The sequence below is a fragment of the Ranitomeya imitator genome, chromosome 3, assembly GCF_032444005.1.
Source record: "Ranitomeya imitator isolate aRanImi1 chromosome 3, aRanImi1.pri, whole genome shotgun sequence".
In the NCBI taxonomy this organism is placed as follows: domain Eukaryota; kingdom Metazoa; phylum Chordata; class Amphibia; order Anura; family Dendrobatidae; genus Ranitomeya; species Ranitomeya imitator.
This window is the reverse complement of record NC_091284.1, coordinates 67,944,258-67,959,453: the sequence shown is the minus strand read 5'-3', so window position 1 is coordinate 67,959,453 and position 15,196 is coordinate 67,944,258. Positions and strand designations below refer to the sequence as shown.

Sequence of the window (15,196 nt, the reverse complement as noted above, 5' to 3'; positions counted from 1 at the left end):
CTTTCATTTTGGTTTTGAAATGGTTAAAACAGGAAATAGAACCAAAAATAATCCACATTATTTCATGCTTGCTGCAGTGTTTTGTATCCTAATCGGTGGTTTTATTCAAGATTCTACTATGGATTGTGTTTGCTGTAGTGTTTTTTTTTTCTTTTTCTGCCCTTTTGTTCCAATTTTACTTATTTTTTGTTGAATATGCAAATCTATTCATGAGGAACCAAATTGGGGGGGAGAGTCCAGTGATCCTGTCTGACGCAGGGTTCATTCCTTAAAAATAGTGAGTCCAATGAACCATATTTAATATATTTTTGTTTGCGTTCATACAGTAATTTGGATTTCGGTTCAACGGAGTCTGAATCTGATTTATGATGAAAGTAAACCGCGCAGCACAATTATTGTTTTAGACTAATCTGTTAGACAATGCAGTCTAGAAAATTAGAATAGAGAAAACTCGTTCTGAATTCCAACAGTGTTTGGTAGACTGGAATAAATGGAGTCTCTGAAACATTAGGCACGTTCTCCTTGCAGTAGGCTTTTGAAGTGCCCTCTTGGGTGGCATTGTCTTTAATTTGCAACTTTGGTCTTAGTTAAATTGTAATACTCATTATAATTCGAGATATGTGTTGCCGAATATTATACCGAAGGGATAAACGGTGAAATGAGTGGCAGATTATCAGAGAGGAGAGCTTTATCCGGACAAGGAGAGCTTTAAATTGTACGTTTTTAAATTAGTATATGTGTGTGTATATAATTATATTATTACTAGATGGTGGCCCGATTCTAACGCATCGGGTAGTCTAGAATATGCATGTTCACGTAGTATATTGCCCAGCCGCGTAGTATATTGCCCAGCCATGTAGTCTATTGCCCAGCCACGTAGTCTATTGCCCAGTCACGTAGTATATAGCACCGCCTACGTAGTCTATTGCCCAGCCACGTAGTCTATTGCCCAGCCACGTAGTCTATTGCCCAGCCACGTCGTCTATTGCCCAGCCACGTAGTATATAGCACCGCCTACGTAGTACGATATATTGCCCAGTCACGTAGTATATTGGCCAGCCCAGAGCCACGTTATATAGAGACTTAAAAAAAATAAATAAACATATACTCACCTATAGCCCGTTGAAGTCCTGCTATACTTGCCATCCGCCGCCTTTCACGCTCCTCGCCACACTCCTGGGACCGCTCCATTGAAAGCGGCAGCTTGCAGTCCCAGGGCTGGTGTGAGCAGGACCTATGATGACGTCGCAGTCACATGACCGTGACGTCACGACAGGTCCTTGTCACACACCAGCCCTGGGATGAGACCGGAAGCTGCCGCTTGCAATGGAGCGGTCCCGGGAGCGTGGCGAGGAGTGGTAAAGGTGGCGGAGGGTCAGTATAGCAGGGTTTTTTTTTTTTTTTATTATTTTTAACATGACCTATTTTTACTATTGATGCTGCATAGGCAGCATCAATAGTAAATAGTTGGGGACACACTGGGTTAATAGCAGCTGTAACGGAGCGTGTTACACCGCAGGCCGTTACCGCTGCCATTAACCCTGTGTGAGCGGTGGGGACTACGGAGCGGGCGCCGGGCAGTGAGTGCACGGGAGTAGGGGAGGGACTAATCGGACTGTGCATGTCGCTGATTGGTCGCGGCAGCCATGACAGGCAGCTGCCGAGACCAATCAGCGAACGAATAACCGTGAGAGAAGGACAGACAGACAGACGGAAGTACCCCTTAGACAATTATGTATATAGATTTATTGTTTATTACAGGGGCTTTTACTTAGGCTTCAGCCTTCTGTGCGCATCATAAATTAAGTCAGTGAGGTAGGAGCTCCGGGCGCCGCTGAGCTTATATCGCTGACCTCTCGAGAAATCGCTGCCTGTCGCATCCGTTTTTCACGTGACTGTTGCCAACAGCGGTCAGCTGACGAATGGACAGGACTTCATCTAAACCGGACTGCAGTTAGACCTACTCTACTACAGGTCCTTCTCAAAAAATTAGCATATAGTGTTAAATTTCATTATTTACCATAATGTAATGATTACAATTAAACTTTCATATATTATAGATTCATTATCCACCAACTGAAATTTGTCAGGTCTTTTATTGTTTTAATACTGATGATTTTGGCATACAACTCCTGATAACCCAAAAAACCTGTCTCAATAAATTAGCATATCAAGAAAAGGTTCTCTAAACGACCTATTACCCTAATCTTCTGAATCAACTAATTAACTCTAAACACATGCAAAAGATACCTGAGGCTTTTATAAACTCCCTGCCTGGTTCATTACTCAAAACCCCCATCATGGGTAAGACTAGCGACCTGACAGATGTCAAAGAAGGCCATCATTGACACCCTCAAGCAAGAGGGTAAGACCCAGAAAGAAATTTCTCAACAAATAGGCTGTTCCCAGAGTGCTGTATCAAGGCACCTCAATGGTAAGTCTGTTGGAAGGAAACAATGTGGCAGAAAACGCTGTACAACGAGAAGAGGAGACCGGACCCTGAGGAAGATTGTGGAGAAGGACCGATTCCAGACCTTGGGGAACCTGAGGAAGCAGTGGACTGAGTCTGGTGTGGAAACATCCAGAGCCACCGTGCACAGGCGTGTGCAGGAAATGGGCTACAGGTGCCGCATTCCCCAGGTAAAGCCACTTTTGAACCATAAACAGCGGCAGAGGCGCCTGACCTGGGCTACAGAGAAGCAGCACTGGACTGTTGCTAAGTGGTCCCAAGTACTTTTTTCTGATGAAAGCAAATTTTGCATGTCATTCGGAAATCAAGGTGCCAGAGTCTGGAGGAAGACTGGGGAGAAGGAAATGCCAAAATGCCTGAAGTCCAGTGTCAAGTACCCACAGTCAGTGATGGTGTGGGGTGCCATGTCAGCTGCTGGTGTTGGTCCACTGTGTTTCATCAAGGGCAGGGTCAATGCAGCTAGCTATCAGGAGATTTTGGAGCACTTCATGCTTCCATCGGCTGAAATGCTTTATGGAGATGAAGATTTCATTTTTCAGCACGACCTGGCACCTGCTCACAGTGCCAAAACCACTGGTAAATGGTTTACTGACCATGGTATTACTGTGCTCAATTGGCCTGCCAACTCTCCTGACCTGAACCCCATAGAGAATCTGTGGGATATTGTGAAGAGAAAGTTGAGAGACGCAAGACCCAACACTCTGGATGAGCTTAAGGCCGCTATTGAAGCATCCTGGGCCTCCATAACATCTCAGCAGTGTCACAGGCTGATTGCCTCCATGCCACGCCGCATTGAAGCAGTCATTTCTGCCAAAGGATTCCCGACCAAGTATTGAGTGCATAACTGAACATTATTATTTGATGGTTTTTTTGTTTGTTATTAAAAAACACTTTTATTTGATTGGATGGGTGAAATATGCTAATTTATTGAGACAGGTTTTTTGGGTTATCAGGAGTTGTATGCCAAAATCATCAGTATTAAAACAATAAAAGACCTGACAAATTTCAGTTGGTGGATAATGAATCTATAATATATGAAAGTTTAATTGTAATCATTACATTATGGTAAATAATGAAATTTAACACTATATGCTAATTTTTTGAGAAGGACCTGTATTTATAGCAATTTTTGGTGTTGGGCAATTTTTCGAAAATCCTATAAACACCCTTTAGACTTTTTAGAGCAGAATTAGGCTGGGGTCACATTGCGTTTTGGTCAGAGCGCTAACGGACAGCGTTGCACGGCGAAATTAACGCCATGCAACGCGTCCGTTAGCGCTCCCATTGCCCGCAATGTACCAGCGCATTGCTAGCGCGTGTCATTTTCGGCACGCGCTAGCGACGCGCCGGTCTTTTGTAGCGCGCCTCGGACGCTGCTTGCAGCATCCGCGGCGCGCTCGAGGTCCGTTCCCCGCTCTCGCAGATCGGGGATCTGCGAGAGCGGGGACGTTAACGCGACCCTTTAAAAACATTGCGTTAGCGCAATCCGCTAGCGCTAGTGCTAAACGGATTGCACTAACGCAATGTGACCCTAGCCTTACTCCAATTGAAACTCAGGATTTTTTTTTAATTTCTCATGTTTTTTGCTCCAAAAACTTTTAAGCAGCACCAAAAAAACCTAGCGTGGCCGTACTCTTAAATTTTCAATCCAATCGTAGGTCCTACTTCCTTTTTAAATTCTTCATATGTTTTTCTCGTTATGCATTTTATAGTTTTTTTTCCAGCAGTTTTAATATGGTTATATTTCTTGTATAAAGTACATCCTTATGAAGAATACTTTTTCGGAACTTATTTTCCTCATTTCATTGAAAAACAAAAAAAAACAAAAAAACACAAAACCCTGACCTGTCAGCCCTTTATCTCTGCGTTGTGGGGCGGCAGAGCTGTTTCCTGCGGGGAACCATCACATTTACTCTGAAACCTGCTGGTGCAGCAGCACAATTGATGCTGCTTGTACATTTTCTACCTATTGCATATAGATTATTGTTCCCTGTACCGTTCCCCTAGTCGCTGTGGGTAGCTTTCTATTTGTCTGGAACAGAGGAATTTAAATCTCCGAGCCGGCATTGTTGCCCGTGCGCTTGTCTCTTGCCTCAAGCTAAAATATTGACGGAAATCTTTCAACATAAATATGGCGGAATCTAAAGCTATAAGCAAACAAAGGATCACTTGTGTGGACGTGCGCTTATACCCGTGTGTATATAAATGCACAGTGAGCGATGGTAGATGAGGGCTGCAGATCACGCCGGTGTGCATCACTGCCGTATATCGGGTAGATGTCTATATATTTACCATGTGGCGATCCAGTACATCATGGGAGATCCTATTAAGGGGGTTTTAAAAAGCGATTTCTCAATCCACAAAGCAAATTAAAATCTAAAATACTTTATTATGACTTCATTAAAATAGTAGAAAATATTTCTGGTTTGTTTCGAGTCTAGCTGACTCATAGGCTATGTTCACACATGGTGTTTTTGTTGTGTTTCTTTTTAATGCAAATTTTAAGCTGCTTTACAGCAACAGCTATGAGATTTCACAAATCTTTATATATATATATATATATATATATATATATATATATATATATATATATATATATATATATATATATATACACATAGATAGATAGATAAGGAAGAACACAGATATATATATAGAGAGAGAGAAAAAAAACCAACCAGCACTCCCAATGTGAACACATGCAAGCTGTATCATATAGATATAAAGAAACACAGCAGCACATGTACATGAATCTAGGCCATGTGAAAACACAGACAAATATTCGATATGAATCATACTACTCAAAAATATTTTTTCATAAAAAAATTTTCAAAAAATTTTTTTTCATAAAACTTAGTTATAGATAAAATGAAGATTCTTAGCGCATAAATTGGCCAATTCATGTGTGCCCATCAACCACGGCAAGGTGATCTCCCTCTGATGGGTCCTTACTCTACTGTGCATGCCACTCTTGGGCCACCAGCCTACAACTTAGGACAAACATGTCACTCTGGGCTAAACCTACAATTTATGGGCAAGTAGAGATGATTACCGCCACCTGCAAGGTCAATGGGAGGAGTGCAAGATCAGTCTGGATGCAGCCACATCCATACACTAAACAAAGAGAAAAAAAAACCAACCAGCACTCCCAATGTGAACACATGCAAGCTGCAAGCTGTATCATATAGATATAAAGAAACACAGCAGCACATGTACATAATAAATATATATATATATATATATATATATATATATATATATATAATTTTTTTGTTTGTTTGTTTCCTACCTGATTTTGAAAACTTCAGCGCTTTCGAAGGTTGCAGCTTGCTGCTTCCTTTAGCTTTTTTTCACCCATGGAAAGCCATGAGTAAGTGCAAAAAACGTAAGTATCGGGTTTTGATGCGTCTTTTGTGCAAAAACCTTTAAGGAAGTTGTCTCTTGCCCATTCTGTTTTAAGTTTTGTGTCCCCCCCCCCCCCCCAAGAAAAAAAAAAAATCATGATACAACAAAAACGCAGCAAAACCTAAGACCTGCGTTCTTTGCACTTACTCATTGCTTTCTATGGATGGAAAAAAAAAAAAAAAAGCTGAAAGAAGCGGCTTGCTATAGTTTGCAATAAAGCTGCAGTTTTTCCAAATCGGTTGAAAAAAAAAAATGGATGCCTGAGATTTTTGAAATAGCTTTTGCATAAAAAAAGCAGCAAAAAACCGCAATTTGTTAACATAGCCTTAATTGTAGATATTGATAAAAAAAAGACAGAACTACTAATATAAAAATGCATAAATCCCACTAATTAGATGACATCACGCCTTGGCAGGGGCTTTCCGCTAGTACGGTATTAATGACCTCTTCTTAGGGTTATGCTTAGATATGCTGTTGATGACCTGCCATTAGCATAGCTCCTCAATATCAGACCACTGGGGACCCCACATCTGACACCCCCATGGTCAGCTGCCATCGCCTTCAACAGTGGCTGAATATGAACTGTGTAAGGAGCAAAACACCATGGCATTGTCACAGTGGCGGATCCGCTCCAAATCACATGGGGGTCCAGGTGTCCGACCCCCACGATCTGATATAATCTTTCCTAACAATGGCTCATCAATATTACAGAAGTGGAAGACCCGTTTAACTCATTTAAACAAAAAGAAAAACATGCAAGAAAGATAAATAATTTGCTGGCCGCCAAGAACTTGTGCTGGTTGTCTACAATTTCCATCATTTGCTGACAGCTCCTCATATCTTCGCTTTCCAGACTCCTAGGAATGTTTTGTTTTTGTAAGTTTTATAAAATTACAGTTTTAGCCGCAGGAGATTGAATAGAGGACTAGTAAACCTGCTGCCATGTAGTCTCCTTGTTCATGAGCCATTTATAATTTCACCTCACTACTGACTGGCAGCTTTCTGCCTATGCAGAGTGTGCACAGAAAGCTGCCAATCAGAGGTGTGGGCATGGTTACAGAGCTCCGCATTCAAAAAACTGGTAGATCTGCAGCACATATACAAATGTAATTTAAGCAACAGCAACCAGTGAAGGAAGTGACACATAGCTGGAATCAGGGTCTCTGTCTATATCATGTTGTTCTCCGGTGGGGTAGTATAAAATAAAATTCCTTTTTAATGTACTTGCAGTTTTCTTTTGAGTCTCTAAAGATGATCCATCAGCATTACTGATGTGATTATTTTAGTAAATATTGCAAAGTCCTTTCCTGTATAGCAGGGGTAGGGAACCTTCTTTCTGCCTAGGGCCATTTTGAATTTTATAATAGCATTCTGGGACCGTTTAGAAATATTAGCTTAAAAATTAACTATATTGATTCAAATATTTAAATAAATTGCAGCTCCCGCAACACAGTATAATGCTGGTGCAGCTCCCCCCCCACACACACAGTATAGTGCAGCTCCCCCACACACAGTATAGTGCAGCTCCCCCCACACACAGTATAGTGCAGCCCCCCACACAGTATAGTGCAGCCCCCCCACAGAGCATAGTGCAGCCCCCCCACACACAGTATAGTGCAGCTCCCCCACACACAGTATAGTGCAGCTCCCCCCACACAGTATAGTGCAGCTCCCCACACACACAGTATAGTGCAGCTCCCCCCACACAGTATAGTGCAGCTCCCCCCACACAGTATAGTGCAGCTCCCCCCACACACAGTATAGTGCAGCTCCCCCCACACACAGTATAGTGCAGCTCCCCCAACACACAGTATAGTGCAGCTCCCCCAACACACAGTATAGTGCAGCTCCCCCCCACACAGTATAGTGCAGCTCCCCCACACACAGTATAGTGCAGCTCCCCCAACACACAGTATAGTGCAGCTCCCCCAACACACAGTATAGTGCAGCTCCCCCCACACACAGTATAGTGCAGCTCCCCCCACACACAGTATAGTGCAGCTCCCCCCACACACAGTATAGTGCAGCTCCCCCCACACACAGTATAGTGCAGCTCCCCCCCACACAGTATAGTGCAGCTCCCCCCACACACAGTATAGTGCAGCTCCCCCCCACACAGTATAGTGCAGCTCCCCCACACACAGTATAGTGCAGCTCCCCCACACACAGTATAGTGCAGCTCCCCCCAACACACAGTATAGTGTAGCTCCCCCAACACACAGTATAGTGCAACTCCCCCCAACACACAGTATAGTGTAGCTCCCCCAACACACAGTATAGTGCAACTCCCCCCAACACACAGTATAGTGCAACTCCCCCCACACACAGTATAGTGCAGCTCTCCCCCACACACAGTATAGTGCAGCTCCCCCCACACACAGTATAGTGCAGCCCCCCCAGAGTATAGTGCAGCTCCCCCCACACACAGTATAGTGCAGCCTCCCCACACAGTAAAGTGCAGCTCCCCCCCACACAGTATAGTGCAGCCCCCCACACAGTATAGTGCAGCTCCCCCCCACACAGTATAGTGCAGCTCCCCCCACACACAGTATAGTGCAGCTCCCCCCACACGCAGTATAGTGCAGCCTCCCCACACAGTATAGTGTAGCTCCCCCCACACAGTATAGTGCAGCTCCCCCCACACAGTAAAGTGCAGCTCCCCCCACACACAGTATAGTGCAGCTCCCCCACACACAGAATAATGCAGCTCCCCCCACACACAGTATAATGCAAGCACAACTCCCCCACGCACAGTACAGTTCAGCTCCCCAACACAAAGTACAGGGCAGCTCCCCCCAACACACAGTATAGCGCAGCTCCCCCAAACACAGTATAGCGCAGCTCCCCCAGCACACAGTATAGCATAGCTCCCCCAACACACAGTATAGCGTAGCTCCCCCCAACACACAGTATAGTGTAGCTCCCCCCAACACACAGTATAGTTCAGCTTCCCCCACACACAGTATAGTGCAGCCCCCCAGAATATAGTGTAGCTTCCCCCACACACAGTATAGTGCAGCCCCCCAGAATATAGTGCAGCTCCCCCCACACACAGTATAGTGCAGCTCCCCCCACACGCAGTATAGTGCAGCCTCCCCACACAGTATAGTGTAGCTCCCCCCCCACACACAGTATAGTGCAGCTCCCCCACACACATAATAATGCAGCTCCCCCCACACACAGTATAATGCAGGCACAACTCCCCCACGCACAGTACAGTTCAGCTCCCCAACACAAAGTACAGGGCAGCTCCCCCCAACACACAGTATAGCGCAGCTCCCCCAAACAGTATAGCGCAGCTCCCCCAGCACACAGTATAGCGTAGCTCCCCCCAACACACAGTATAGCGTAGCTCCCCCCAACACACATTATAGCGTAGCTCCCCCCAACACACATTAAAGTGTAGCTCCCCCCAACACACATTAAAGTGTAGCTCCCCCCAACACACAGTATAGTGCAGCTCCCCCCAACACACAGTATAGTGCAGCTCCCCCCAACACACAGTAAAGTGCAGCTCCTCACCAACACACAATATACTGCAGGCGCAGCTCCCCCAATACACAGTATAGTCAAGACACATTTGCAAACACATTCGCACACACATTACTCACCCCCTCCTCCTTGTTATCCACGCTGCTCCTGGCTCTGCTCCGGTCTCATTGGCTCCCCTGCTGGTACAGCGCGGTGACATGACGTCATCACGTGGCAGATTAGTCACAAGCAGAGAGGGAGTGATAGGAGAGGGAACATCTGACACTCTGTCCTCCATCACTGCTTTCAACTCTATCAGAGTCTGATGCCGATAAGTTGAATGAGTGATGGGGGTGGTGCCGGGCCACAGAGTGGCCATCCGTGCACACCTCTACAGAATTAAAGGGCCAATAACGGGCAAATTGGCTGCGGGCTGGACGTTCCCCAGTCCTGCTGTATAGCCATCATTTTTTAATATCATATAAAGATGAAGATAGGAAGCAAAAAATCTGATGTTGTTGTTCATCCCCGATACTCTAATGATTTAGTGCAATAAAGGCCAGTTTTAGGCGTTGATCTGGGCAGTGTAATCGATTTTTTTTTTCTGCGCATGCACAGGTCAGGCTACATTCACACTTCCATTTTGACATTATTTTTGACCTTTTGTAGAGGAAACCCACAAGGGAATATTATTAATAATGGATGTAGGCAGACCCCGACCAAGCAGACATTGATGACCTATCCGAAGGACAACCTCTTTAAGATTAACAAGGAATTTTTGAGGGACTGCCAAACCATTAAATATATGAATAATATACCTCCAAATTCAGGAACTATTCTTTCATTTTAGATGACTGGAATCCCTTTTCACATCCATATAAGAAGATGGATTTTGGGAAATGGGAATTGTACATTCCACCGAAGGAAGACAAGTCGCCCATTGTGCATCATGGTTCCAAAATAAAGGTACATTCATTGTTCTATTTTAAATATTTTTATTTTGTCGCTTTACTTCCACAGGTCATTTCAGCAGGTAAACAATTTGGTGAACTTTATAGTTATTTTTGTGTCTGGAGTCTATCAACCATTGATTACAGCTTTTTTTTTGTTTGTTTCCAGAGAACTGTTTTTTAGTTTGACTTTTTTCTAACTTGGTCTCCTGATGGTGGAGCTTTTGGTAATTGTTTGAATCTCTTTTGAAGATCATTTTATGCGCCAACCAATTATAAGTTCTACACAGTTTGCTACCTTGATTAGTTGAACTCTTCCAAAAAGTATGTAGGTAGCTTATGTATGAATGCCGAAATTGCAATTCATCGTAATGACTTTCCTGCCCTGTAGGAAGAAAATGTAGTAATCTTTACTATTTTACGTTTCCTTTAGAAATCAATGTGCAAATACAGTCTCTATAAATTGCTGCTTTCGAACCAGGAGTTGTATTCGGCATTTGTTCTCCTAATTACGGACCCAATTTTTGTGGAGAATAAAAGCAATTCCAGATATTGTTAACGATAACATAACACATTTTCTATTTTTGAAATTGCAAAATTATTAAGCCGAAGTAATTTCTAAAAAGTTTGCAAACAATTATTTGTATTGTATGTAAGATAAATATAAACCTTCCAGGAATGCGTAAAAAAAAGAAAAACCACACAAATGCACAGTGCGTTAAACCAGTCAATGCGAACAACCACAGTGATATAAATTGGGTAATTTAGTATCTGAAGTACTACTTAACATTATAGCAGGATATCTGATAATATCTGATAATCAGAAGGCACACAATGGCCCAATGTTCTATGGTGTGCACCTACTAAATTACAGGAACTTGCCCAAAGTAAGGAGATACCCCAACAAGTGCGATCATATTTCCTTATTTCATAAGGGCAATAGACATTTAAATAGTAACTGTTGTTGTTAATTTCATAAGACTATAAGCAGCTTTGTAACATACGTTAGCAGAGAAATGTGCTTCTTTCTCCTCCTGGACTAATCATTCTTTTTCAAAATTTTCAATTCTCGGCTAAAATCTGTTTTCAGTGAAGACTGATGTTCCCAAAACTGAGATAGAAGATGGCAGTTAGTGCTGATAAGATTCTATGTAGATAGGAGGAAAGAATTGAGAATTTGGAGAATGAATAACAACATGTCATGGATCAAACTCAGCAATTCGTCTGTGGATTTGTGAAATTATTAGACCACACTCGAAATTCCATTCTCGAAATTGGTGGGGATCCTTTTGATCGGGTTCTTAACCTTCGTCCGGCTGAGTAGGTACAATTGTAACTATTCCGTTTTTAAAATTGCAATAACTCTTTTTTTCGAAAAGCCGTAGAGGGCTGAAATTTTGTGACATCTCTACAGTTTTGGTCCAGAATATATTGGCCAATTGTACAATTGTACCTCTGCAGCCTGTTAACGTTGTAAAATTATGCAGCCTGACGAAGGTTAAACAAGTGAAACCTTTTTACAGACAATAGCTGCGAATAATCATAGAATGTCAACAGAATTCAGGAGTAAATTGTTTTGAAAAGTCTCAAAATTACGCAACTTTTTATTTTTCATACCAGTTTCTACCAGGTCTACCAACATGAGTGGATCTGGGACGTGGCGAAGGCATGACACCACAGCTTGTCTCTTTCATGGTGAGCTGTGGCTTTCCTTAGCCCAAAAATCTTACTCCAGTCAGGGACTTAAAGGGAATCTGTCACCCCAAAATCAATGGCGAGCTAAGCTCACCGGCATCAGGGGCTTATCTACAGCATTCTGTAATGCTGTAGATAAGCCCCCAATGTTACCTAAAAGATGAGAAAAAGGCTAGATTATACTCACCTGGGCGGGCCGTCCGATCTGATGGGCATCGCGGTCCGGGTCCGGCGCCTCCTATCTTCATAGGATGACGTCCTCTTCTGGTCTTCACGCTGCGGCTCCGATGCAGGCGTACTTTGTCTGCCCTGTTGAGGGCTGAGCAAAGTACTGCAGTGCGCAGGCGCCGGGAAAGGTCAGAGAGGCCCGGTGCCTGCACACTGCAGTACTTTGCTTTGCCCTCAACAGGGCAGACAAAGTACGCCTGCACCGGAGCCACAGCCTGAAGACAAGAAGAGGATGTAATCTGATGAAGATAGGAGGCGCCGGACCAGCAACGGGACCGCCCCTGGGTGAGTATCTAACCTCTTTTTCTCATCTTTTAGGATACATCGGGGGCTTATCTACAGCATTACAGGATGCTGTAGATAAGCCCCTGATGCCGGTGGGCTTACCTCACCCTCGATTTTGGTGGTGACAGATTCCCTTTAAGGTAGATTTGTGATGTGGCGACCGCTGCTTGTCAGATGTGCCTGATTTATTGACCGCTTCCCGACTTCTCACTTTAGATAAACATCGGTGCTTGCTGGGTTCTGTGCAGCGCCGACGTTTGTCTATGGTCGGTAGTCTTGCAGTACTGCGATTCCGGTGCAGAGTGGTAGTTCTGACAAGTGACCTCATTGGATCAGGGCCCAATGATGTTAACCCTTTGCTATCTGCAAGATGCCGTGATCGCAGCATTTAGAAGATGGCAGAGGGAGACCACTGCTTTACTCGCCTCTCCGACGAACCCCATGATGATATGTGATCACATCACGGGGGATCAGAGCGTGGTCATGGCAGCCGAAGGTCACGTGATGACCTTGGAGTCTGTCAACTACAGTGGCCTGTTAAGGTACCGTCACACTCAGCAACTTTGCAAAGAGAACGCCAACAATCCGTGACGTTGCAGCGTCCTGGATAGCGATCTCGTTGTGTTTGACACGCAGCAGTGATCCCGCTGTGCCATCGCTGGTCGGAGCTAGAAGTCCAGAACTTTATTTCGTCGCCAGGTCGGCGTGTATCGTCATGTTTGACATCAAAAGCAAAGAAGCCAGCAACGAGCATAGGGCCCCTAGATGTGTGTCGGATCGGTACACTCCGGCTGTTTGACATGGAGCTAACAACCAGCGAGAATGAGAAGTGAATCGCCGTTACGTCACTGGATCGCGCCTGCATCGTTCTGGAGTTGCTGTGTTTGACGTCTCTACAGCGACCTAAACAGCGACACTCCAGCGATCTAGTTTAGGCCGGCTCGTTGTCTATATCGCTGCAACGTCGCTGAGTGTGACGGTACCCTTAGACTCAGTTGCTGGCTGGATCTAACAGAAGGACAACATCTGCAAAGAGTTTGTATGTTCTCTCCGTGTTTGCGTGGGTTTCCTCCGGGCACTCCGGTTTCCTCCCACATTCCAAAGACATACTGATAGGGAATTTAGATTGTGAGCCCTATCGGGGACAGTGATGATAATGTGTGCAAAATGTAAAGCGCTGCGGAATATGTTAGCACTATATAAAAATAAAGATTATTATTATTATTACGATCTGACTGTGTAAAACTGGCAGGTCTCGTACATTGCAATACATGTGTATTTCCGTGTAAATCTGAGAAACGTGATTCAGACAGAACCCCCAAAGGAAAATTCCCTATAATGAGGCTTATTAGGAGCACTATGGATGCCATAGGACCTGTGATCCAGGGGATACAGTCTTTTTAAGCTTGCATAAAAGCACAGTCCGCCACTGTTTTGTGCACCTCTGAAAAGCAGGAAAAAGCTGAACAGAGGCTAGACAGACCCCAGAGTAACTCTGCTGCCTCATTATAGTGAATGGATCACTCGGGGGTGTCATCTGAATCACGTCACTCAGCGATTTTTAGATGGAAACCCCAAGGTAAGTGCTCAGCATAGAGCACTGGATAAATCCTGATCCCAAACGTTATGTAAACAGTTCCCAATAAAAGCTTCAACTCAATCCACAAAAAAGCAAGTTCCCACTCAGGTCTGTCATCTGTTAATGGAAATATAGGGGCTTCCGTGTCACCGGTAGCACAAAGGCTCTGGAAAAGCGAAATGGCTCCTCGCCCACCCAAAGAAATTCAGCAAATCCTCCGCTACCAAATCCAAAGGCCCCTTTCTTTTCTGAGCCCCACAGTGTACCTAAACCACATACAGCATCCACATGTTTGGCATTTCTGAAGCGATGAGAGCCTGCCTAACTTAGGGGTGTTTGTCCCCAGAAGCATGAGCTGGGCATAACGTACTTGTGACTGCAACGTACTGGTCACTACTATGGCAGTTTGCAATTTTCATTCGGCAACAATCATTGCTGCTTGTTTCTGGAAAACACCCATGGAGTCAAAATCGTCACTACACCTGTAGATAAATTCCTAAAGGGGTATAATTTCGAAAATGGGGACACTTGAGGTGGAGATTCTGCTCTTCTATCAACTAGCAGCTCTGTATATGGAGTCCGCAAACTGTTCTAGTAAAATCTGCGCTCCAGGAGGCGAATAGCGCTCCGTTCCTCCCCAGTCTTTCCGTATGGCTAAGTAGGAATATCTGGTATTGACACGTTCAGTAGAAATTGTTGGACAAACTAAGCTGCCATTTCTACCCACTTCTTGTGTGAAAATGTAAAATCTGATGCTAAAACAAAATTTTGGTGGTAAAAATGTACCGTATATACTCGAGTATAAGCCGAGATTTTCAGCCCAAATTTTTGGGCTGAAAGTGCCCCCCTCGGCTTATACTCGAGTCACGGTAGCGGTGGGGTCGGCGGGTGAGGGGGTGAGGGCGCTGGGGTATACTTACCTAGTCCCAGCGATCCTCGCGCTGTCCCTGCCGTCCCACGGGCTTCGGCGCTGCAGTTTCTTCCTCTCTTCAGCGGTCACGTGGGACCGCTCATTACAGAAATGAATAAGCGGCTCCACCTCCCATAGGGGCGGAGCCGCTTATTCATTTCTCTAATCAGCGGTGCCGGTGACCGCTGATAGAGAAAGAAGCT

General features: G+C 44.5%; 1 protein-coding gene across 2 annotated transcripts in view; it reads left to right on the top strand.

Moving 5' to 3' along the window:
* The window catches only part of GBE1 (1,4-alpha-glucan branching enzyme 1), a 226,023-nt gene that overhangs the window by 58,066 nt on the left and 152,761 nt on the right, over positions 1-15,196 (top strand). For both annotated transcript variants that reach the window (XM_069760970.1, XM_069760971.1), the window contains exon 4: positions 10,197-10,312. In XM_069760970.1, the coding sequence (XP_069617071.1) occupies positions 10,197-10,312 (116 nt within the window). The remainder of the gene's footprint in view (positions 1-10,196; positions 10,313-15,196) is intronic.